At 48.4% G+C, this 23,325-nt stretch overlaps 1 protein-coding gene across 1 annotated transcript; it reads left to right on the top strand.

Moving 5' to 3' along the window:
* The first annotated feature begins 1,413 nt into the window (after positions 1 to 1,413).
* CD22 (CD22 molecule) lies at positions 1,414 to 21,487 on the top strand. The gene is made up of 15 exons (XM_015250196.3): positions 1,414 to 1,486; positions 10,060 to 10,101; positions 12,129 to 12,189; positions 12,441 to 12,821; positions 13,774 to 14,103; positions 15,225 to 15,488; positions 15,612 to 15,875; positions 16,924 to 17,175; positions 17,380 to 17,640; positions 17,723 to 17,986; positions 19,278 to 19,374; positions 19,530 to 19,605; positions 19,776 to 19,900; positions 20,265 to 20,349; positions 20,668 to 21,487. The coding sequence occupies exons 2-15, from the start codon at positions 10,060 to 10,062 to the stop codon at positions 20,797 to 20,799; spliced, it is 2,634 nt and encodes an 877-aa protein (XP_015105682.2). The 5' UTR covers positions 1,414 to 1,486; the 3' UTR covers positions 20,800 to 21,487.
* The last annotated feature ends 1,838 nt before the right edge of the window (positions 21,488 to 23,325 follow it).

Here is a 23,325-nt window from a genome sequence, read left to right as displayed (position 1 = left end):
ACTAAGAGAGATAGGACAGGGTGTGATTGCAAGGCTGCTGATTTAGAAAGCAGTCATTTGCGTAGAGACCAGAAGGAAAGAGGGGAGGAGCTCTGTTGATTTCTGGGGAATGTGGGTCCAGGGAAAGCCAAGATCAGGTGCAAATGCCCACTGTGGGGATATACTTGTCGTGTTCATGGAACAAGAAGCTGGAGTGGTTGCCTGATCACAGAGGGACTTTAGGTCACTGTCAGGACTCAGGCTTTTGCTCTGAGGGAACGGGGGAGTTGCTGGACAATTATACACAGAGAAATGTGATGGAGGGGCTGGAAGTTTCAGAGACCCTGCTGGCCGCTGTGGGGACAGTGAGCGCCGGGGTTCAGCAGACGTGGGCAAGGGGCTCTGGGGACCATAGAGCTTGTCCGACAGAGGGGAAGTAGAGATGGTGAGAGGGAACAGCATCAGGACTCATTTTGGAGGAGGAACTGCTGAGACTTCCTGATGCTGGAGAGGAAGGAAGAGAGGAGTCTGAGGTGGCTGACCTCTTTTCTTAGATGCCAGAGAGGCCTAAAGGAACTAGTTTGGTGGAGAACACAAGTGTGCCCTGCTCAGCATGTTCAAGGAAGGCCCCTTGGGAAATTTCAAGCTGAAGGAGAGTCAGAAACCACAACATGGTGACTCAGGGAGATGAGGACACCTGCAGAAGAGGTCTGGCCGGGCCAGGATAGAGGCGTCTCATGGTTCTAGCTGTCAGGACAGATGGGCCACCCTGTGCAGGAGAGAGGACATGCAGGCACCAGGCCAGGGGCATGACAACATTGTCTCTCTCCTCCTGCCAACCTCTTGGGTCAATCCTGGCTGAGATGAGCCATCCCTAGTCACCTACCCTTCCCCGCCCCCAGGGTTGTCCTGAGCACTGTGCCTGGGGCGAGCACCTCCATTATCCCCATCAATGAAAAGGCTCCAGGCGGGCACTGGCTACTTCAAAGGCTCCCCAGCTAGGGGAGCACTCCCAGCTCGGCTCAAGAGCAGCCAAGCCTCCTTCTTTCCCCACCTTCCTCACTCTCTGCTCCGGTCGGCTGCCTGGACGGGAGGTGACCACCTCAGCTCACAGGCTGGGCAGCAGCCTAGCAGAAAACCCCTCCCCACCCCGGGGAGCTTGGTCTGCCTGGAATACATCTCCCCTGGGGAGTGAGAGGGGAACCACAGTTTGGTCTCAAAGGGCCTCTCTGTCAAACTCAGGCTAGAGCTGAGTAGCCAGAGGTATATAACTCAATGTCACCATGGAGTGTTGCACCAAGCAGAGAGAGGGGCGATGTCCCTGATAATGACAGCTCACTTTTACAGAGCACTCATTCCATGACGCCACTGTGCAAAGTGTTTTATGTGCTCGTGATTTCTTATGGCACACTCTGGAAGTCAGAACCGCCAATATCAGCATCGCCCTTTGAGGGGAAACTGACGGAGGTCACAGCTGACAGATGGCAGCACTGGAATACGAACCCAGGTCTGTTTAGCACGTGCTTGGCATATACTGCACATGCAGCTGTGTGCAGCCAGTGTGTGGCCTCACAAGAAAGGCAGTGTCATCCCTGTCTTATAGCCCTGGACAGGGGGCTCAGAGAGGGCACACAGCCAGGTGGGGAAGGCAGCCCAGGCCTCACCTAGTTGCCTGGCTCCCCTGTTTCCCGGGGCAGGGTGGGTACAGTCAAGTCAAGTCACCCAAAATAGAGATCATCTACCTCTTTGGAGGGAAAGATGGAAGGAAGAATGAAGGCCCCACAGCACGGTTGTCTGGAGTCCTGCCTCCCCATCACTCCCCTGCCCCTTCCTGCTGCAGCCCTTGGCCTTCCAGCAATCCAGACATGCTCTTAAGCTCTCAAGCCCAATTTCCTCCTGAGACAGGGCCCTCAGCAATGCCAGACACTCCTTCTAGGTGATAAGCAGGAATATCCATTCCCAGGGGACCCCTTGCAGAAGACCTCTGGGACCCTGTCCCCCCGCCAGGGAGTTTCCCATGGAGATCACTGAGCTGTTTTTTTTTTTTTTAATTTTTATTTTGAAATAACTACAGAGTCACAGGAAGTAACAAAGAACAGAGAGGTCTGGTGCACTCTTTGTTGAGTTGCCTCCGATGGTTACTTCTTGTGTAATTATGTATAGTACGGTAGCAAAACCAGGAATTTGACACTGGTCCAAGTTCTAAGTCTTTTTATCACATGTCTAGATGTATGCAACCACTGCAGTCAAGATACAGAATTATTCCGCTGCTTCAGAGATCTCCCCTGTAGTCACATCCACTTCCCTTTCCTCCGCTGTCTGTAACCCCTGGCAACTAACTGATAATCTCTTCTCCATCTCACCATTTTGTCATTTCAAGAACTTAACATAAACGCAATGGTATGTGACCCTTTAGGACTGTTGGTTTTTTTAATTTTTCCACCCAGTATAATGCCCTTCAGAATCACCCAAGTTGCTGCCAGTTCAGTACATCATTCCAGGGCTACATAGCGCCCCGCGGCACGGAGGCATCATGGTTGCTGACCGTTCAGCTGTTGAGGGACATGGTGGTTTTCCAGTTTGGGGCTATTAGAAATAAAGCTGCCATGAACAACCGGGGACAGGTTTTTGTGTGGACAGAAATGTTCATTTCTTGGGGATAAATGCCTAGAAGTGTAATTGTTAAGTTACCCGGTAGGAGCATCTCATTAGTGCTTTAAGAAGCTTACAGACGATTTTCCAGAGTAGCTGTACCATTTTACATTCCTGCCGGCCACGCATGAATAATCCAGTTGAAACTCACCAGCATTTGATATTGTCCTTATTTTTTATTTTAGCCGTTTTCTTGGTATGCAGTGATAATCTTATCGTGGTCTTGATTTGCATTTCACTGATGGTTAGTGGTGCCTAACATCTGTTCATGTGCTTATCTGCCATCTGTATATCCTCTCTGATGAAACATCTCACGTCTTTTGCCTGTTTTCTAATCGCCCAGACGATCCACCTAAAGTGTACAGTTCAATGGTTTTAAGTATATTCACGAAGTTTGGCAACCATCACCACAGTCAATTTTGGAACATCTCATCACCCCAAAAAGAAATCCATGCCTATTAGTGGTCACTCCTCATTTCCTCTCAAAACCCTCACCCCAGCCCTAGGCAACAATTAAATCTACATTCTGTCTCTACAGATTCCCTTTTTCTGGCCATTTCATAGAATTGGAATCAAACAACATGTGGCCTTTTATAATCGGCTTCTTTCACTTAATGTTTTCAAGTTTATTCATTTTGTAGGATCTATAAATTACTCCATCTCTTTTTATTGCCAAATGATATTACATGGTATGGATACATCATATATTCTTTTTTAAAATTGAAGTATAGTTGATTTACAGTGTTGTGTTGGTTTCCAGGGTACAGCACTGTGATTCAGTTTTACAAACACGCTATGCATTCTTTTTCATATTCTTTGTCATTGTAAGTTATGACAAGATATTGAATATAGTTCCCTGTGCTACACAATAGGAAACACCATGTATTCTTTATCCACTCATCACCTGATAGACATCTGGGTTGCTCCCATTTTTTGGCTTTTATGAATAATGCTGCTGTGAACATTTGTTTTCAAATTTCTGGGTGGACATGTTTTCATTTCTCTTGGGTGTACACCCTAGGAGTGGAATTACAGAGTTATGTGGTTATTCTGTGTTTAACATCTGAGGAACTGTTTGGAGAGTGTTTTCCAAAGTGGCTGGACAATTTTACTCTCCTACTAGCAATGTAAAAAAGATTCCATTACTGTACATCCTTTCCAGCATTTGCTATTGCTGCTTTTTTTTTTTTATTTTGGCTGTCTAATAGGTGTGTGTGAGTGAGATCTCACTGTGATCTTAATTTGCATTTCTCTAAAGGTTAGTAATGTTGAACATCTGTTTGAAATATGTAAGTATTTTCTATTCATATACCGTCTTCAGTCAAATGTCTCTTCATGCCTTTTGCCCATCTTTTAATTGGATTGTTTGATTTTTTTTTTGAATGTCTTGAGCGTTCTTTTTATATTCACTCTAGGTATGGGTTCTTTGTCAGAGTAGTGGCTAGCAAATATTTTCTCCCAGTCTATCGTTTGTCCTTTTATTCTGTTACCAAAGTCTTTTCCAGAGGAAAAAAAAAATTATTTTGAAGTCCAATTCATTGAGTTTTAGGGGTCATGTTTTTGGTCTTGTGTCTAAGAACTCTTCGTCAGCCTCTACGTCCCCAAGATCTTATACTATGTTACCTTCTAAAAGTTTAATGTCTTGCCTGTAAATCTATGATCCACGTTGAGTTAATTATAAAATATGAGATTTAGGTTGAAGTTCATGCTTTGCCTGTGGATATGTGTTTGCCCCACCACCATTTGTTGGAAGGCCTATCTTTTCTCCATTGAACTGTTTTTGCTCTTTTATCAAATATTAGTTGGCTGTAGATTGTGTAGATTTTTGGGTGCTCTAATGGCCCCGATTGATCTATATGTTTATCCCCCCACCCAAACCACACAGTTTAGATTATTGAAAATTACTTTATAATAAGCCTTGAAATCAGGTAGCGTGATTCTGCTTCCTTCATCCTCCATTCTCAGAAATGTTTTTTATTCTAGCTCTTTTTTCTTTCTGTATAAACTTTAGAATAATCTTGTCTACATCTACAAGAAAAAATATTGCTGGGATTTTTACAGCAATTGCATTAAATCGCTATGTCAACTTGGGGAGAATTGACATATTTACTAAGTTTAGTCTTCCAATTCATGGACGTGATATTTATTTTCTTTCTTTTTTTTAACATTTTTATTGATTTATAATCATTTTACAATGTTGTGTCAAATTCCAGTGTTCAGCACAATTTTTCAGTCATACATGGACATACACACACTCATTGTCACCATTTTTTTCTCTGTGAGCTACCATAACATTTTGTGTATATTTCCCTGTCCTATACAGTATAATCTTGTTTATCTATTCTACAATTTTGAAATCCCAGTCTATCCCTTCCCACCCTATGCCCCTTTGGCAACCACAAGTCTGTATTCTCTGTCTATGAGTCTGTTTCTGTCCCGTATTTATGGTTTGTTTTTGTTTGTTTGTTTGTTTTTGTTTCTGTTTTTGTTTTTTAGATTCCACATATGAGTGATCTCATATGGTATTTTTCTTTCTCTTTCTGGCTTACTTCACTTAGAATGACATTCTCCAGGGACATCCATGTTGCTGCAAATGGCGTTATGTTGTCAGTTTTTATGGCTGAGCAGTATTCCATTGTATAAATATACCACATCTTCTTTATCCAGTCACCTGTTGATGGACATTTAGGCTGTTTCCATGTTTTGGCTATTGTAAATAGTGCTGCTATGAACATTGGGGTGCAGGTGTCATCCTGAAGTAGGGTTCCTTCTGGATACAAGCCCAGAGGTGGGATTCCTGGGTCATATGGTAAGTCTATTCCTAGTCTTTTGAGGAATCTCCACACTGTTTTCCATAGTGGCTGCACCAAACTGCATTCCCACCAGCAGTGTAGGAGGGTTCCCCTTTCTCCACAACCTCTCCAGCATTTGTCATTTGTGGATTTTTGAATGATGGCCATTCTGACTGGTGTGAGGTGATACCTCATTGTAGTTTTGATTTGCATTTCTCTGATAATTAGTGATATTGAGCATTTTTTCATGTGCTTTTTGATCATTTGTATGTCTTCCTTGGAGAGTTGCTTGTTTAGGTCTTCTGCCCATTTTTGGACTGAGTTGTTTATTTTTTTCTTATTGAGTCGTATGAGCTGCTTATATATTCTGGAGATCAAGCCTTTGTCGGTTTCATTTGCAAAAATTTTCTCCCATTCCGTAGGTTTTCTTCTTGTTTTACTTCTGGTTTCCTTTGCTGTGCAGAAGCTTGTAAGTTTCATTAGGTCCCATTTGTTTATTCTTCCTTTTATTTCCTCTAGGAGAAAATTTTTGAAATGTATGTCAGATAATGTTCTGCCTATGTTTTCCTCTAGGAGGTTTATTGTATCTTGTCTTATGTTTAAGTCTTTGATCCATTTTGAGTTGATTTTTGTATATGGTGTAAGGGAGTGTTCTAGCTTCATTGTTTTATATGCTGCTGTCCAGTTTTCCCAACACCATTTGCTGAAGAGACTGTCTTTATTCCATTGTATATTCTTGCCTCCTTTGTCGAGGATTAGTTGACCAAAAGTTTGTGGGTTCATTTCTGGGCCCTCTATTCTGTTCCATTGGTCTATATGTCTGTTTTGGTACCAATACCATGCTGTCTTGATGACTGTAGCTCTATAGTATTGTCTGAAGTCTGGGAGAGTTATTCCTTCTGCCTCTTTCTTTCTCTTCAGTAATGCTTTGGCAATTCTAGGTCTTTGATGGTTCCATATAAATTTTATTATGATTTGTTCTAGTTCTGTGAAATATGTCCTGGGTAATTGGATAGGGATTGCATTAAATCTGTAGATTGCCTTGGGCAGTGTGACCATTTTAACAATATTGATTCTTCCAATCCAAGAGCATGGGATGTCTTTCCATTTTTTAAAGACTTCTTTAATTTCCTTCATCAGTGGTTTATAGTTTTCCATGTATAATTCGTTCACCTCCTTGGTTAGATTTATTCCCAGATATTTTATTACTTTGTGTGCTATTTTAAAGGGGATTGTTTCTTTACTTTCTTTTTCTGTTGATTTATCGTTAGTGTAAGGAAATGCAACTGATTTTTGAACGTTGATTTTGTAACCTGCTACCTTGCTGAATTCTTCAATCAGCTCTAGTAGTTTTTGTGTGGACCTTTTAGGGTTTTATTTATTTTCTTCTTTGATTTTTTTTCAGCCTTGTTTTGCAGTTTTCAATATAGACATCTTATATATATTTTGTTAGATTTATATCTAGGCATTTCTATTTTTTTAAGCCATTGTAAATGGAATTGTATTTTAAATTTCAGTTTCCACATATTCATTAGTAATATAGAGAAATGTGACTAAGTTTTGTGTTGATCATATATTTTGCAACCTTGCTGAATTCACTTACTAGTTTTAGAATTTTTTTTGTAGATTCCTTGGGATTTTCTACATAGACCATTATGAGGTGGGAGGGAAATAGCTCAGTGGTAGAGCCCATGCTTAGCACACACGAGGTCTTGGGTTCAATCCCCAGTACCTCCACAAAAAACAAAATAAGAGTACATAAACCATTATGTTAGCTGTAAGTAGGAACAGTTTTATTTCTTCCTTTCAGATCTGTATGCTTTTTATTGCTTTTCCTTGCCTTATTATGCTGCCTAGAACTTCCAGTATTACACTGAATAGGAGTGATAAGAGTGGACATCCTTGCCTTGTTTCCAAGCTTAGGGGAGAAAACATTCAGTCTTTCAGTGTTAAGTATGTTCGCTGTAGTTTTTGTAGGTTAGTTGTAAGTAATCAAGTTGAGAAATTTCCTCTCTATTCCTAGCTTTCAGAGACGTCTTTTTTTTTTTCTTTATCATGAAAGGGTGTTGAATTTTGTCAAATGCTTCTTCTGGGACAATTTATATGATCATGTGATTTTTCTTCTTTGTCCCATTAATACGAGATTCCGTTGATTGTATTTTGAATATTGAACCAGACTTGTATCCCTGGAATAATCCCCACTTGGTCACAGGTGTATAATTATTTTTATATATTGCTGAATTCTCTCTGCTAATATTATGTTAAAGAATTTTGCATCTATATTCATGAGGAAGATTGATCTGCAGTTTTCTTTTTTCTATTATCTTTGTCTTTTTGTTTTGTTTTGTTTTGGTTTCAGGGTAATCCTGGCTTCATTGAATGAGCTGGGAAGCATTCCTTCTACTGTTTCCTGAAAGAGATGATGTGGAATTGAAGCTAATTCTTCTTTAAATGTTGGGTAGGATTCTCCAGGAAAACCATATTAGCCTGAAGATTTCTTCTTCACATTTTATATTACCTTAGTAGACACAGGGCTATTTGAATGATCTAAGTCATATTGAGTGAGTTGTGGTAGTTTGTACTTTTTGAGGATTGATCCATTTAATCTAAGTGGTCAAACCTATGTGTCAAGAGTTGTTCATTGGGAGTTGGAGACTTGCAGATGCTGACTGATACATATATAGAATAAACAACAAGTTCATGCTGTACAGCACGGGGAGCTATATTCGATGTCTTGTAGTAACTTACGGTGAAAAAGAATGTGAAAACAAATATATGTATGTTCATGTATGACTGAAGCATTGTGCTGTACACCAGAAATTGACACAACATTATAAACTGATTATACTTCATTAAAAAAAAAGAGTTATTTATAGTATTTCCTTATTACCTTTTTAGATGTTAGCAGGATATGTAGTGAGATCCTCTGTTTTGCCCTTGCTATTAGCAATTTTTCTCCCTCTTTTTTAAATTTGTCAGTCTTGCGAGAGATCTGTCAATTTCATCGATCTTTTCAGTGAACTATTTTATTTCCTCTATTTTTCTGTTTTCACTTTCATTGATTTCTGCCTTTATTTATTATTTCCTTCCTTATGCTTTTTTTTGCATTTGTTTTGCTTTTATTTTTCTAGTTTCCAGAGATGGAACCCTATATTAATGATTTGAGACTTACTTTTTTAACGTAAGCATTTAGTGCCATAAACTTCCCTCCTGTGCTTTGGCTGTGTCTCACAAAATTTGGTAAGTTCTATTTTCATTTTCTTTCAGTTCAATGTATTTTTTAAATTTCCCTTTACATTTCCTCTTTGACCCATGGATTATTTAGAAGCTTGCTATTTAGTTTTCAAGTGTTTGAAGATTTTTCAGATATTGATTTCTAGTCTGATTGGGGTTAGAGAATATACTCCAGATGGTTTCAATTATTTCAATTTTTTTGAGGCTTGTTTTATGGCCCTAAATTTGGTTTATCTTGGTATATGTTCCATGTGTGCTTGAAAGGAATGTGTATCATGCTGTTTTGGGGTGGAGTGTTGTAAAAACATCCATTAGATACTGATGGTTGATGGTGATGTTAAGCTTTTATACATCCTTGCTGATTTTCTGACTAATTGTTCTATCAGTTGTTGAGGGTGGGTGTTGAATTCTCCAGCCATAATTGTGGATCTATCTATTTCTCCTTTCACTTCTGTTGAATTTTGCTTCAAACTTTTTGTAACTCTGCTCTTTGGTACCTACAAGTTTAGATTGCTGTGTCTTCTTGGTGGATTGAGCCTTTCCTCATTATGTAATATCCCCTCTCTGGATTTGGTCATTTTCTTTGTTATGAAGTCCACTTTATTTGTTATTATTATAGTCCGTCCTACTTTCTTTGTTTAATTGAGATATAATCAACATATAACAATATATTAGTTTCAGGTGTATAACAATAATGATTCGATATTTGTATATATTGCAAAATGATCACCACAGTAAATCTAGTTAATGTCCATCACCACACATAGTTATAATTCTCTTTCTTGTGATGGAAACTTTTACAGTCTACTCTCTTAGCAATTGTTAAATGTACAGTAGAGTATTATTAACTATTGTCACCAGGCTGTACGTAACATCCCCGGGACTGATTTATTTTATAACCAGAAGTTTGCACCTTTTCTCCTCCTTCATCCCTTTTGTCCATTCCCATCCCCGCCCCCTGCCCCTGGCAGCCACCAATCTGTTCTCTGTATCTATGAGCTTGTTTTCCTTTGTTTTAAGATTCCACATCTAAGCGAGACCACATGACATGGTGTTTGTCTTTCTCTGACTTATTTCACTTAGCGTAAGTGCCTCCAGTCCCATCCACGTTGTCACCAATGGCTAGATGTCCTTTTTATGGCTGAATAATATTCTTTTGTACACATTTTCTTTATCTACTCATTCATCAATGGGCCCTTAGGGCACTGCCGTGTCTTGGCTACTGTAACGAATGCTGTGCAGGGAACAATGGGGCGCAGATAGCTTTTCAAGTTAGTGTTACAGTTTTCTTCAGATAAATACCCAGAAGTGGAACTGTTGCCCCAGAGAGGCAGGGGGTGTGGCCAAGAGGAGTGAAAATCAGTCACTGGCGATATTACTGTGCTTCCCCTTTCACTCTTAGATGCTGCCAGGGTCCCTGAAGAGCGAAGACACGAGGAAACAGGTAAAAACTATTTTGTCTTTTTGCTTTCAGCAAACACGTATGGAGCAGCTGCTGCGTGCCGCGCACAGTTCCCAGGGATGGGGGCACTGTGGGGGCTCCCCTGCCTTTCCCTTGCCTGTGTTACAACAGGTCGGTGACCTCTGTCTCTGAGCACCTCCCTTGCCAGGCCTGGCACGTCTTCTAGGGTAGGATGGGTCACCGGATGCCCCGGAGGGAAGACTGGACTCGGGGAGGCCAGCTCTGAGGTCCTGCAAGGACCACAGGTCTGGACAGCATGACCTCGTCCTGAGCCTTTGCACCCAGTGCTGACTCCATGCCCTACCCTGCTCAGCAGCTTTCCAATTCCAGGCCCTGGGCGCACTCCTCATGCTCCAGAGACTGCCTGGAGCTCCCTGGGGTGAGCAGGCAGCCCTGCTCTGAGAAGCGCCCGTCTCCCCCTAGTCCTGGTGGCTTACTCCAGCGGGTCCCCAGCGAGGGTGTGACTGGGGGCTGCTGCCAGAGGGGGCGCCACGGGGAAAGGAATCCGGCCCTTGCCAGAGCCCTTGTGGAAACCCAAAGGGCATCCGTCAGAACACAGACCCTGCCGCCCTAGCAAGGTTTTCATGGAAGTTGTAAAACTCTTCCCACAGCTAAAGAAGTCCGGGCTACGTGCTGTACACCAGCGTCCATGTTGGGAGACATACCATGCACACAGCTAGTTAAAGGGTTGGAAAAGACCCGCACTGAAGAATCCTATTTCACTTTTTCTAACCCAGCTTCTCTCAGATGGCTGTGACCTGGAAGACTTTTTTGGGTGTAACACTATTAGCACCTGCAGAGCTGTATGAGTTCTGTCTGGAGAGTCCTGAGGGGTTCAGACCACGTTCCCCTCCCAGCCCTGAGTGGTATCCGGGCCAGACCAGAGTGGCTGCTACGCCTGGGGGCAGATCCCCTTCCTACTTTCAGCAGGCAGCCTGGCTTTCCCCAGCAGCCCTTAGCATCAGCCAAGCAGTCTGCGGAGATAAACAGGTGGAGGGGCTGGGGGCAGGGGCGCCGACGTGTGGGAAACGCTGGCCAGGCGGGTGGGAGAGAGACAGGTCTGTGCTGAGACCGGAGACACACTCTGCTGGCACGTCCTGCTGGCTTCCCCAGGGACGGGCCTGAAGGGCACAGCCATGCAAATTGGGACTTAAATTAACTCTATGTAAATAGAATTCTATGTAAAAGTCTAATGCAGTAGCAGTGAAGCTCACCGCACCCACCCACACGGAGATGGGCAGTGGTTGCACACTGGTAGCCCCTGGACCACCTCTAGCCCACAGATAGGTTCTGTTTGCCCAGCCCTGTGTTTGTTTTATTCAAAGCAGGACATTTCACGTGAGACTTTGGCTTCTTATTTCTTTTAAAACAGTAGAAGATCAGGCAGTGCTGAGCTGACGTTCCCACTTGGCAACAATTGGGACTGAGATAGTCATGACCTTGTCCCCACCTGGTTGATTTATGTTTCCTCCCCAGCCCCTGGGGGCATTTGAGTGGGATCCTCGGACCACATTCTCTTATGTCCTTTCAGACCCACCTAAATGCTCTCCTGGCATCATACTTATCTATTGGTTTTAGAGTTGTTTTTCTCCTGGTCTTTAAAATCAAGGTTTGATCATATCCCTCCCCTATGTGAAGCCCTTCGCTAGTCGCCCCAAGGCAAGTTCCAAGTGACCCAGGATCTGGCATTCGAGGTGCTCAGTGGTCTGGTGCCACTCAATGCTTGAGAGTGGGGCAGCAAGTTTATGCAATTCTGGATGAATGGATGGATGGAAGGAAAGAAAGAGTGCTGGGAGAGAGAGGCTAGCCCTGCATGGTTCTCAGGATGATGGGAGAGGCACGGCGTACCCAGAAAAACCCCGTGAGCTTCCAGAATTCCATATCCCACCATGCAACCAGACGTGGTCCTCCCGGGATCAGGGAAAAGGGGTCGGAGCTCAGTGGGTGAGCAAGAAAAACTGTCTGCAAGATGTAAGTGACCAGATGGCTCAAAGACAAACTCTTCCCAGCCCAGGCTCCTGCCTAGACACAGCATCATGCATCTCCTTGGCCTCTCGCTTCTGCTTCTCGGTAAGGACAGAGCCGAGGCTGGTACTTGGGTTCTGGGATGACTGTGGGAGATGGAGGAGGGGGAAAGATCGGGGGTGGAGAAGAGTCAGTGTTGGGCAGAGTAGGGACAGGGAGTGTATACCTGTGTATAGATACTTCTCTCTTTGTGTATCTCCCTCTCCATCACTCTCTCTTCAGAGAAAATTGTTTACTCCTTTGAAAGCTCTCAGTGTCCTCTAGTAATGCTTTCTCTTCACTCTGGTGGGTTCCAGAGTACTTGGCTCTCTCTGATTCAGCTTTATGGACATTTTATCATCCCAAGACCATCTACGCCTGGGACGGGGCCTGTGTCTGGATTCCCTGCAACTACAGGATCCCAGGGAAAGAAAACATCTTAAGCCACCTGATCCTGTACCACAATTTTTCTTATGACAACACCAACAAGAATTATAGCGGGACCATCCTCTATAAGAACCAGAAAGCCAAGGAGTTTCCTCCTCATCAGGAAAGGGTACAATTCCTGGGAAATGAGAGAGGCAACTGCACCCTCTACATCAACCCTGTGAAAGTCAGCGACAGTGGCCAGCTGGGGCTGAGGCTGATGACGGTGGGGCCTGAGAAGTGGATGGAGTCCATAGGCCTCAATGTCTCTGGTAAGGCCCCGGGGGCGGGTTCCTCTGTCTCGGGCAACCAGGGAGGTGGGAAAACACCTGACTCCTGGAGCAGATCACAAACTGGGTTGCCTGTGGAGGCCGGTTGGGGGTGCCAGCGAGCGATGGGGGCAGCACAAGACAGTGGGACTGGGGCAAGCTGGAGCCTGAGCACTTGTCCCCCTCAAGCATCCCACCTGCCACTCGGCTCCTGCCCATTCTAGAACCTGGGCCCCAGGGTTGCCTGATTTTTCCCAGAGAAGATGGAAACCTGAATTTTCGAGTGAAATCTCCCGATGTGTTCATGGCAAGCTGATTAATTCTAACTAGCCCTTTGTAGCTCCACGACACACGGAGGGGAGTTAAGCAAACACAGGTCTGGGGCCTTCACCCCAGGGAGTGTGTTCACTCCATTCCGCAGCCCGTTTATTCAGTGGGTGGGTCTAAGCAGCACTATGTTTGGGGTGAGGGATGGAGCTTCAGATGCTGCAATCGGAGGGCAGCCCGGTCCCGGGCAGAGTGAGGCCTGGCTGCACACAGGCGTCTCCCACTAAAGGAACCCCGACAGGAGTGCTGTGTGGGACGTCTCCAGTATTGAAGCCTTTGGACGAATGCAGGTTTGTCACCCAAGCTAAGAAAAAAAAATGCATGTTGAACGAAAGTGGTGAAATCCACCGAGAAGAGTGGGGTGATGGAAACGTTTGAAAACAAACGTCAGGGAGTGTGGACGAAGCAGAAGACATAAAACACAGTTCCTAGGGAGGATCAGCACAAGAGCTTTCAGAGAGGGTTCTGGCCGAGCAGAGAACGGCAGGCCCGGAGAGAGATGCGCTGGGCTGGCCAGGGATTCCTGAGGGGTTATTTGGAGCAGGGCGTCTAAAGGCAGTCGTGAGAAGCTAGCGCACGCCAGCCCTCAGTCTCCCAGGCCTCCAGCATGGTCCCTGCTCCTTTGCAGAGAAGGCTCCTCCACCCCACATTCAGCTCCCTCCGGAAATCCGGGAGCTCCAGGAAGTCACCGTAACCTGCTCGCTGAATTTCGCCTGCTTTGGGTACCAGATCCATTTGCGGTGGTCCCTGGAGGAGCCTGCTGTCAACGTGACCACCCTGGCCCCCAAGACCCCCCCGACCACCCACATCACCCTCACCACCAAGACCATCTCCAGCCAGAGCAACCTCATGTTCCAGCCGCAGTGGACTCACCATGGCAAGAATCTGACCTGCCAGCTCTGGGACCCCACGGAACAGCACATACTCTCTGAGAAAACGGTGCAGCTGGATGTGAAGCGTGAGTCTCCCCAGTGCTCCCATGGGAGGGACGAGGGTCATGTCATCTCTCCGCCCTCCTCGGCGGGCACAGAGGGTAACAGGGGCCCATACAGAAGGAAGGAAGTGCAATGGGTCTGTGGGCACCCGCGGCTGGGAGTGGTCCAGGCAGAGCTGTGGTCCACACTGGTGTTTCAGGCAACAGATTCCTATTAGCATCTGCTTTAGTCCAACGGAAGAAAATAATTTAGTCTATCCTCAAACCATGACATGATTGGGGGATCCCCTGCTTAAGGTTTTTTGGTTCCCCTGGGAGGCATGTGAGGAATTTTTGTCACATCCTTGTTTGTGCCTCATTCATGCATTCAGTAAATATTTACCGTGAACCTACTAGGCGCCTTATCATAGAGCAGTGAGCAAAGTTCTCACCCACGTGGAGCTAGCACTGCAGTGGGGGAGACGAACAGTAAATAGATTAACGAAGAAAGAGAGAACACCATTGTAGGCGGTGCTAAGGGTATGAAGATAAAATAGAGCAGGGCTAGGACAGAGGGAGTGAGGGACGCAGGCTTCTCTGAGGAAGGTGAACTTGAGCTGAGACTTGAGTGAAGAGAGGGACTGACCAGGCAAACGCTTGAGAGAATGTTCCATGGGGAGGGGAGAGCCAGTACGAGGCCTTGAGGAAGGAACCTGGAGTGTCTGCCTCAGTGCAAGGGGCCAGAGAGCCTCAGCACTGCACCCAGGGGGCCGAGTGGTAGGAAAGAAAGGCCGAGAGGGACGGGGACACTGGATCTCATGGGCTGCACTGAAGGTTTGGGGTTTAACTCTAAGTGTGGAATCCACTGATCGGGTTTCAAGCCGGGGAGTGGCGAGGTCTGTTGGACTGCCCTGGCCGCTGGTGGAGACCAGATCTTTGGGGACCGGGGTAGCGGGAGCAGAGAGACCAAGGAGGCGGCTGTGACAGTCGCCTGGTGCTTGGACAGGCCCACGCTTGTTGACAAGGGTGACAGTGAGGAGCCGCACACCCTTGCCCGCTCTGTACGGGTCCCTGCTTTATCAGAATAAAAACCCTACAACTTCTCACCGCTTTATACCCTCTGGGAATTCCCTGTCCCCACCTCCACTGTCCCTCTGCTCCTCCAGACTTGCCCAAGTTGAAGATCCAGGTCCTTCCCCGAGAAGCCACAGTAATGGAGGGGGCGTCCGTGACCATGGAGTGCCAGGTCATCAGCAGCAACCCACAGCACCGGCAGATATCCTGGTTGAAGAATGGGAACCCGCTGCCGGGGACAAAGAATGTGCTATTGCTGCCCGAAGTGACCAGGGACATGAGTGGGAAGTACCACTGTGAGGCCGTCAATGTCCTAGGCTCAGGAAAGTCGGAAGCCGTGGACCTCCAAGTGCTCTGTGAGCCCCTGGGTGCTGGGGGAGGGGCGGGCAGGGAGCTGGCAGGGGCGCAACCAAAGCCCCTGGGACGGGAGTGATGAAGGCCTCTGCTCACCTCCCCGCTTCCTCTGCCTCTTCTTCCAGATGCTCCGGAACCTTCCAGGGTTCAGCTCTCACCCTCGACAGTTCAGGAAGGAAATCAAGTGAAGCTGACTTGTGTCTCACGAGCCAATCCTCATCCAACAAATTACACCTGGTATTATAATGGGATAGAAATGCCTGGAAGGACAAACCAGAACTTCCAGATCCCAGAGGCCCTCCTCAGGCATGCTGGGAGGTACTCCTGCCTGGCGGAAAACAGTCTTGGTCTTGGACAAGTTGGTGAGGAAGCTGAGCTGGACGTCCAATGTGAGTGGGTGCAGATTCTGGGTTCTGGAGGGAGAAGATGGAGGTAGGAGCAGAAGGAAGGCCGGGGAGTCCTAGAGTGGACAGCAAGCAGAGGCCAGGGGCTCCAGACAGATTAGCTTCTCGGAGCGAGTGTTCTGCTGTTGATCTCAGTTGTGTCCTTAGCTTAGCAGCACAGGGCCTGGCTCGTGGGAGGTGAATGAACTGCAAGATACCGGGGTCCCATGAGGGACACCGAGACATGGCATCACTAGGCAGTGGCTGAGCCCCTGAAGGGGTCCTGAAGTTTTCAAGGAGAACCAGGGCAAAATGCCTCATTGCCTCTCTGTAGTCAGACTCTGTCTAACACGATGAGTCTGATCACTGAGGCGAGCGAGCCCAGGACAAAGAGAATCCATAGGTTTGATCCTTGCACCCTGGGATGTCATAGTCTGGGCCGCACACACTGATAAGGATGCCCAAATCCTGAATATCTAGACACCGGACATGGGGATACAGCAGCAGCAGCAGCAAGTGCACTGAGTGTTTAGCACACGTCATGTTGTTCTAACGGCATCGTGTCACTTCATTCTCACAGCGATTCCACAAGGTTAGGTACTCGGAGGACCCCATTTAACAGATGAGTAAGCTGAGGCCTGCAGCCCCAGGTCACACAGCTCTAAGTGGCAGGATCCGGCAGTCTGGCTCCAGAGCCATGCTTTTCTTTCCTTCTTTTAAATTACTGCCCTCGCTTTAGCAACCCGGCTCCATGCCCCAGACCCACGCAGAGACCCACAAACAGCAGCCCCTTCTGTGCACAGCGCCATGCGTACCCTGCCTGCCCAGAGCCGGGCTCTTAACCCCTGCACCATCCTGCCTCAAGCCACAACCAGGCCAAATGGCCAGGGCAGGGTTTCTGTCTTCAGATGCAAGGGGGAAGCACAAGTCTTCCCTTAGTTAATTAAGGAACAGTGTGAATGCAGGGGCTGGGGAGGGGGCAGAGGAAGCAGGAAGGAAAAGGTATTATGGACGGCTGACTTTTCTTCACCCGTCTCTCTGGTTTTTCTCCCAGATCCCCCCAAGGAGGTAACCACGGTGATTCAAAACCCCATGCCGATTCGAGAAGGAGACAGTGTGACCCTGCTCTGTACCTACAATTCCAGTAACCCCAGAGTTACCCGCTATGAATGGGACACTGTAGGCTCCCGAGTATTACCTGCGGGGCTGACCATTCAAAATGTTGCCTGGGACACAGGGCCAGTCAAATGCGCAGCTTGTAACCAGTGGTGTTTTTGGTCTCCCCTCGTCAACCTGGATGTCCAGTGTGAGTGTCCTGGGCGGGGGGAGCTGGGAGGTGGCCCAATCGGGGTACGGGGCTCTGAGGGTGAAGAGATTGAAGCCTGGACCAGAGTCTGCACAGAGAACCGAGGGATGAGAGTCAGGCCTCAGGGCCAAGGGGAGAGGAAGTCTAGGGGACAGGAAGAGGGAAAGGAACCCAAGAGGTCAGCCTGAGGTCCTTGCTCTCCAGATGCCCCCAAAGATGTCAGAGTCCTGATCAGCCCTCATACTGAGATTTACTCTGGGCACCGGGTCCTCCTCCAATGTGACTTCTCCAGTAGCCGCCCCGCGGACATCCACTTCTTCTGGAAGAAAAATGGAATCTTTCTGGAGGAAGGAAAGGACCTGAGCTTTGACTCCATCTCTCCAGAAGATGCTGGAAGTTACAACTGCTTGGTCAACAACTCCATTGGACAGACTGAGTCTAAGGCCTGGGCCGTCCAAGTGCTGTGTGAGTGGCTGGAGCTGGAGGCCGGGAGCAGAGATGGGCAGGTGACGGGCTGCTGGGATCCTGACTTTGTTTCTCCTTCCAGATGCACCCAGGAGGCTGCATGTGTCTGTGAGCCCGAAAGACGGAGTGATCGAGGGTGGGGAGGCAGTCCTGACGTGTGAGAGCGATGCCAACCCTCCCATCTCCCATTACGCCTGGTTTGACTGGAATAACCAAGACCTCCACCATTACGATCAGACGCTGAGATTGAATCCTGTGAAGGTCCAGCAGTCAGGCGCCTACTGGTGCCAGGGGACCAACAGGCTGGGCAGGAGCCAGTCGCCCCCCAGCACCCTCACTGTCTATTGTAAGGCCCCTGTCTATCCTCTTCAATGGTGCTGGCCACTCCTGCGGCTTGCTCCCAATGCTGTGCATTCCAGACCACCTCCCCATCCTTCCCTGCCCCTCCTTCCCCTGTCCTGCTGGGCGGCCCAGCCCCAGTGCTCAAAGGCTCGCCCCCAGCTCCATACACAGCTCCCCCGCCTTCCCTCCTTCTCACTCAGTCTCTCCTGACTCTCAGGTCAAGCTGCCTGTACCTTCCAGACATCCTGAGCTGCTACTGGCTCCCAACCCCCACTGCCTCTAGGTCTCACCTTGATGGGCCACTTGTTTGTATCATTTGAGATGCTTAGTGTTTTGTTTTTTCGTTTTTAAAGACAATACAAGTACACGATAAAAAATTAAAACAGCATGAAAGTGTAAAGAGTGGAAGGGAAGACACCTCTCCCTCCTTGCTCCTTGAGAACTCTACCCCCTCCCTCGAGGCTTTCCCTGTTGGCAGCGGGCTGTGGCCTCTCACAGAGATAGTCCGCACATGCGCAGTAGGCCTATATAGATCTGTGTCCACGCGCAGACGGTGAGAGAGCTCACACTTGGCCTTGAACTTTCCTTTCTTCCATGTGATAAAGCCACGTGGAGATTGTTCTGTATCTTCACATTATATGGGGTGTCTGAAGAGTCTGGAAACTTAGGGCAAGTATTTATTTTCTGTACTTTTTTCAGATTAATGATCGGCACCTTGCCTTTAAATGTCGAAGGTCATCACCTGCAAACTGGACCCTCAAGGGAGCCAGCCTGAGTGTGTTATTTGGAAAAGTAACATATTGTATGAAAACACGTTCCCTGGGCCTCCACCCTGGAGACCCGCCTCTTTTCCTAAGGGTGTGCTGCGGCCTCATGCACGGATGGTGCGTGGTTCTCTAGCCAGTGCCCTCCTCAAGGCTGTGTGCAGGCTATTGCTCTGGGCACACCCGCAAGGAGAGTTGCAGGATAGGTTCTTACATGCGCTTGCTGGATCAGAGGACAAACAATTGTAGGTATGGCTGAGCGGTCCTCTGAAGAGGCGGTGCCCATTATGAGGGTGACGTGCTCTGTGTGTGACCTAGTCTGCCACAGAGCAGGAGCTCCTCATGAAAAAGAGCTGCCCTTCCCTCCTGGTGAGGTGTCCAGAGGACAGGGCTGGCTTCTCTCTCTCGCTCTGCATCACGTCCCCCGTGCATGGCGGAGGAGTCGCACAGGCCAGGAGCACAGCGGGGCAGAGCTGGCCAGTACCCGACTGAGGCAGTGGCATCAACTGATGTACCCCCTTTCTCCATCAGACAGCGCAGCGACCATCAGCAGGCGAGCAGCCCTGGGAGTGGGGTTCTGCCTGGCCGTCTTCCTCCTGGCAATCTGGGGAGTCAAGCTTCAGCGGAGGTGAGCTCTTCCCACGCCCACCTCATTCGCTCTCCCTCCGCCCCTTCCAGGCAGTTACCCCAGCTACTCCATCCTGTAGATGGCCCCAGCATGCCCATCCACAGGGTCCTCTTCCCCGTCTCTTCATCCTCACTGAGCAGATCTTTACTTCTCAGCTGGAAGCGGATTCAGAGCCAGCAGAGGCTTCAGGAAAATTCCAGTGGACAGAGCTTCTTTGTGAGGAATATAAAGGTAGGATGGGAGAAAAATGAAATGGAGGGCAGACCCTGAAGTCAAGAAAGAAACAGTGGAGAGGGGTGATGAAGGGTACTTTGGGGGTGGTGCCTGGGGTATCAGAGACCAGAGAAGGGAGCTACGGTCGGGGGTGAGTGGTAAGAGCTGAAACCTTGTCTCTCTCCCAGGCTAGAAGGACCCCCCAAGCCGAAGGTCCCCACTCCCTGGGGTGCTACAACCCGGTGATGGAAGATGCAGTCTCCTATGCTGCTTTGCGCTTTCCCCCTGGCGAGACTGACTCACCAAGACTTGGGTACTGAGGGTACTGGGAGGTGACACCTGCACCCAGGAGGGCTGCGGGGGGAAGGCCAAGGGTTGCCTGCCCCCTCGGGGCCAGGCCTGTGCCTCACCCCCTCAGTCCAGCTCCGTAGCACCACCCTGGGTGATGGTCTAGGGAACTGCATGCATGCTCCATCACCAAGGTCGAGATTTTGTGATACACACATTACATACATGCATTCACTCATTTGACATATTAGCTCCTACTGTGAGCACTGGGCATAATACTTAAGGGGCTGAGAGGCTGGGGGTGCTCTTAGGGTTTAGTGAAGTTGAAAGAAGGAGCAGAGTTCATGCAATAGGTTTCATTGTGGTCATCCATCTGCCTCCCCTCTCAGAGATGCAGGGACCTCAGAGATGCAGGGACTTTCCCCAAACAGGGACGACACAGTCACTTACTCCGTGGTGCAGAAGAGTCAGCTGGTAAGAGGGCGGGGCTATGGAAGGTGGTGGGTGGGGGACCTGGCCTTGGCTGTGAGTCCCAGACAGGAAGGACTTGGCTGGACTCAGTGGTGGCACAGGCTGGGCAGTGGGGCGGGCTGCTCAGGCCCAGGTGTGGGCAGAGCCAGGGCAGGACCCTCCCAGTCTGAGATGCTGGCCGCAGCCAGTTTCTGGACAAGAGGACTCCTGCTTGGGGCTCTTGGACCCCCAGGTGGAGTCGGGGAGATAATGGGCAGGGAAAGCAGACTGTGGGAGGCTGGTGACCGTGAGGCCAACCTTCCCACAATGTGGCTTTCTCAGGGCGACTATGAGAACGTGACTCCAAGTGTCCTGGAAGATGAGGGGATACATTATTCGGAGCTGGTTCATTTTGGGGCTGGGGAGCGGCCTCTGGCCCAGGAAGGAGTGGAATACATCATTCTCAAGCACTGAAAGGCCAAACTGGTGGAGGTGGAGTTGCCCATGGGCTGAGGCCGGGGTGGTCCTGGGGCTTTCTCAGCCCCTGCTGCTCAGCTGCAGTTACACACCCTCCCTCTATACATACATACGCACGCATGCACGCACGCACGAGGTTACTGCAACACGAGTTGGTGCAGAGAACTTTGTGCATGGTCCAGAGACAGTCCTCCTTCTCAGAACTGATAGCCCTGACCCTCCAAAGGGTCTGTCTCTGGCCCTTTCCCACTTGCCTTCCCACCCAGAAATTACCCTGAGCTGTACAAACCCCCCTACCCCACCCCAGCCATCTACCACCACCTACCGCCTCCCAAACCCCATCCCCAGGTGGCCATGTCCCTGCTCAGATCAGCTGGTCATTACTTTTCTTTCTTTCTCTCCCTATGCCTTTGACAGCCCACCCCTGCTCTGATAGCCCCACTCACTAATCTTAAGCCTAATTTTTGCCTCGGGGGCAAAGCCCAGGGGAAGAGTGACAGAAGTGAGGTAGAAAGAGGCACTGCCCTGGGCTGGTTTCTCCTCTGTGCAAGCGAGGCATTCCACGGAGAGGACTATGCTGCTGCAGCCCCTACCCTCAGGGGTCTCGTGGTCTAAGACACCCACTGATGTGGACACACGTGTAACAGACACAGAGCTGCACAATAAAAATGGCTCAGGTACCACACCAAAGAGCCAGTGAACAACTTCCAGTCTGCAGAGTCTGAGTGGGGACAGGGCAAAGGGGGAGGCATCATGGGGTTTGGGGAGAGGGGAAAGGTGATTTCACGATCCAATCAGCAGATCAGAGAGTTCATTGTCTTGTTGTAAAGAGGGCATTGGCTCTGCAGGCAGGCACACTCTTCTACTTAACCAGCCAGTGATCTTGGGCAAAGTTCGCCAGCTTCTCTGAGCCTCATTTTCATCTATTGTAAAGTGGTGGTTCAAGATAGGAAGTGAGATATAATCTTATGTCATATTATATATAAGAAGGCTAACACAATAGCCCAAAGTCCCTAAATACCAAATTCCCATCTGATTTGCATCTCTTGAAGACTGTGAAAAGAGGAAGCCAATTCACTACTCACAGCTATTCTTAAAAGTGACCCAGCTAAGTTCTTTCACAACCCACAGTTGCCTGACTTCTTGATGGCCAGCTGCAGTGAGAAACCTCATGGCTTTTCTGTCTTCCCCCGTCACCCTCACTGGTTCTCTGTTGTGTGCACTAACTCCCACTTGCCAGGGAGGTCCTTCGGACTTCCCTTCCGCTTCTCGGTCTGTTCTCTCTCCACCCAGCCTCCTGCTTCTGCCAAAGGGCCAAGGCCCACCCTTTGAGGTGGGAGCTCGTGGTAAGTCAATCAGTAAGATGGCCGTAAAACTCCTGACCTGTGGTGGGTGCTTCAAAAGTGCGCCTTCCTTTCCCGTCTGCCCCACACCAGATGCTCTCGGAGAGGAGATGTTCAGGTCGTCCTTGTGATGCAGGAAAACGGATGTGGGGTGTGAGGAGGGCCGAGGCCCAGGTCTTGGTTGAGCCCCTGGGATGTGCCCCGCCAAGTGTGGGTCCTTGGCTTCACAAAGGAAAGAATTCAAGCATGAGCCACCATTGAGTAAAGGTAGATTTATTTAGAGAGATACATACTGCACAGAGTATAAGGCAAGAGAAAGGCAAGGAAAGAGGTGTGGGAATTGGGTGCTCAGGTTTAAGTCAAAGTGGGTACACACTCCATAGACAGAGTGCGGGCCGTCTCCGAAGGGGAGAGAAGAGCGCCAAGGGCCACTAGGCGTGGTGGTGTCACTTTTTATGGTCTCAGTAGCTTCACAGGTCTACAGGTGGGATCAATCCAATTGCCCTGGGGAAGGGGCTGGGATTCCCAGGCATTGGGCCACCGCCCATCCTTTGGCCTTTTGCAGTTTGCCTTGGGGCTGTCATGGTGCCTGAGGGCATGTTATTTGATCGTGCTGTTACAATGAGCATATAATGGAGCTCAAGGTCTACTAGAAGTTAAACCTGTTAATCCTCAAGGCCAACTAGGAGGTGAATCTTCCACCATTTTGGTGCTAAATTGCTGTCATTCCTTGATTGGCTGTACCCTGCCCTCTTCCATCCTGTCTCATTTGGGATACCAATGGCAGAGTGGAGCACTGATTTCCCCATCCACCCACTTTGTCCCTAGTTTAATTTCTCGTGAGCACCATTTGCATTTCTGGAGAAAGGGAAGGCATTGAGAACTGCTGAAATGAGATGGGGAGGGTTTGGGGGCCAGTATTATTCAACCCCTTACCCAGCAAACATCTACTAAACACTTACCACTTCATCCAGCACAGAGCCAGTTGTTGGGGGTTCAACAGAGACGTGACCTGGTCTTAATCTTGGGGATCTCTAGTCTAGGGTGCCCAAAGTGTTTTAGGAGCTGAAGGCAGCCGCCATCCTGATGAGGCGTGGCACAGACTACCTGGCACCCAGCCATGTCTTCCCATCCTGTCCCCAAGCCTGGCTGCTGATATAAACCTACTTCACGACCAATT

Source organism: Vicugna pacos, chromosome 9 (genome assembly GCF_048564905.1).
Source record: "Vicugna pacos chromosome 9, VicPac4, whole genome shotgun sequence".
Classification (NCBI taxonomy): domain Eukaryota; kingdom Metazoa; phylum Chordata; class Mammalia; order Artiodactyla; family Camelidae; genus Vicugna; species Vicugna pacos.
The sequence above is the reverse complement of the archived record's forward strand: the minus strand, read 5'-3'. Positions and strand labels throughout refer to the sequence as shown.

Bases quoted from the DNA above. Each gene is read 5' to 3' on its own strand.
- CD22 (XM_015250196.3), top strand. From the start codon at position 10,060: ATGCTGCCAGGGTCCCTGAAGAGCGAAGACACGAGGAAACAG. The intron at 17,176-17,379 runs GTGAGTGTCCTG...CTTGCTCTCCAG, and splicing joins CGTCAACCTGGATGTCCAGT to ATGCCCCCAAAGATGTCAGA. The intron at 20,350-20,667 runs GTAAGAGGGCGG...TGGCTTTCTCAG, and splicing joins TGGTGCAGAAGAGTCAGCTG to GGCGACTATGAGAACGTGAC.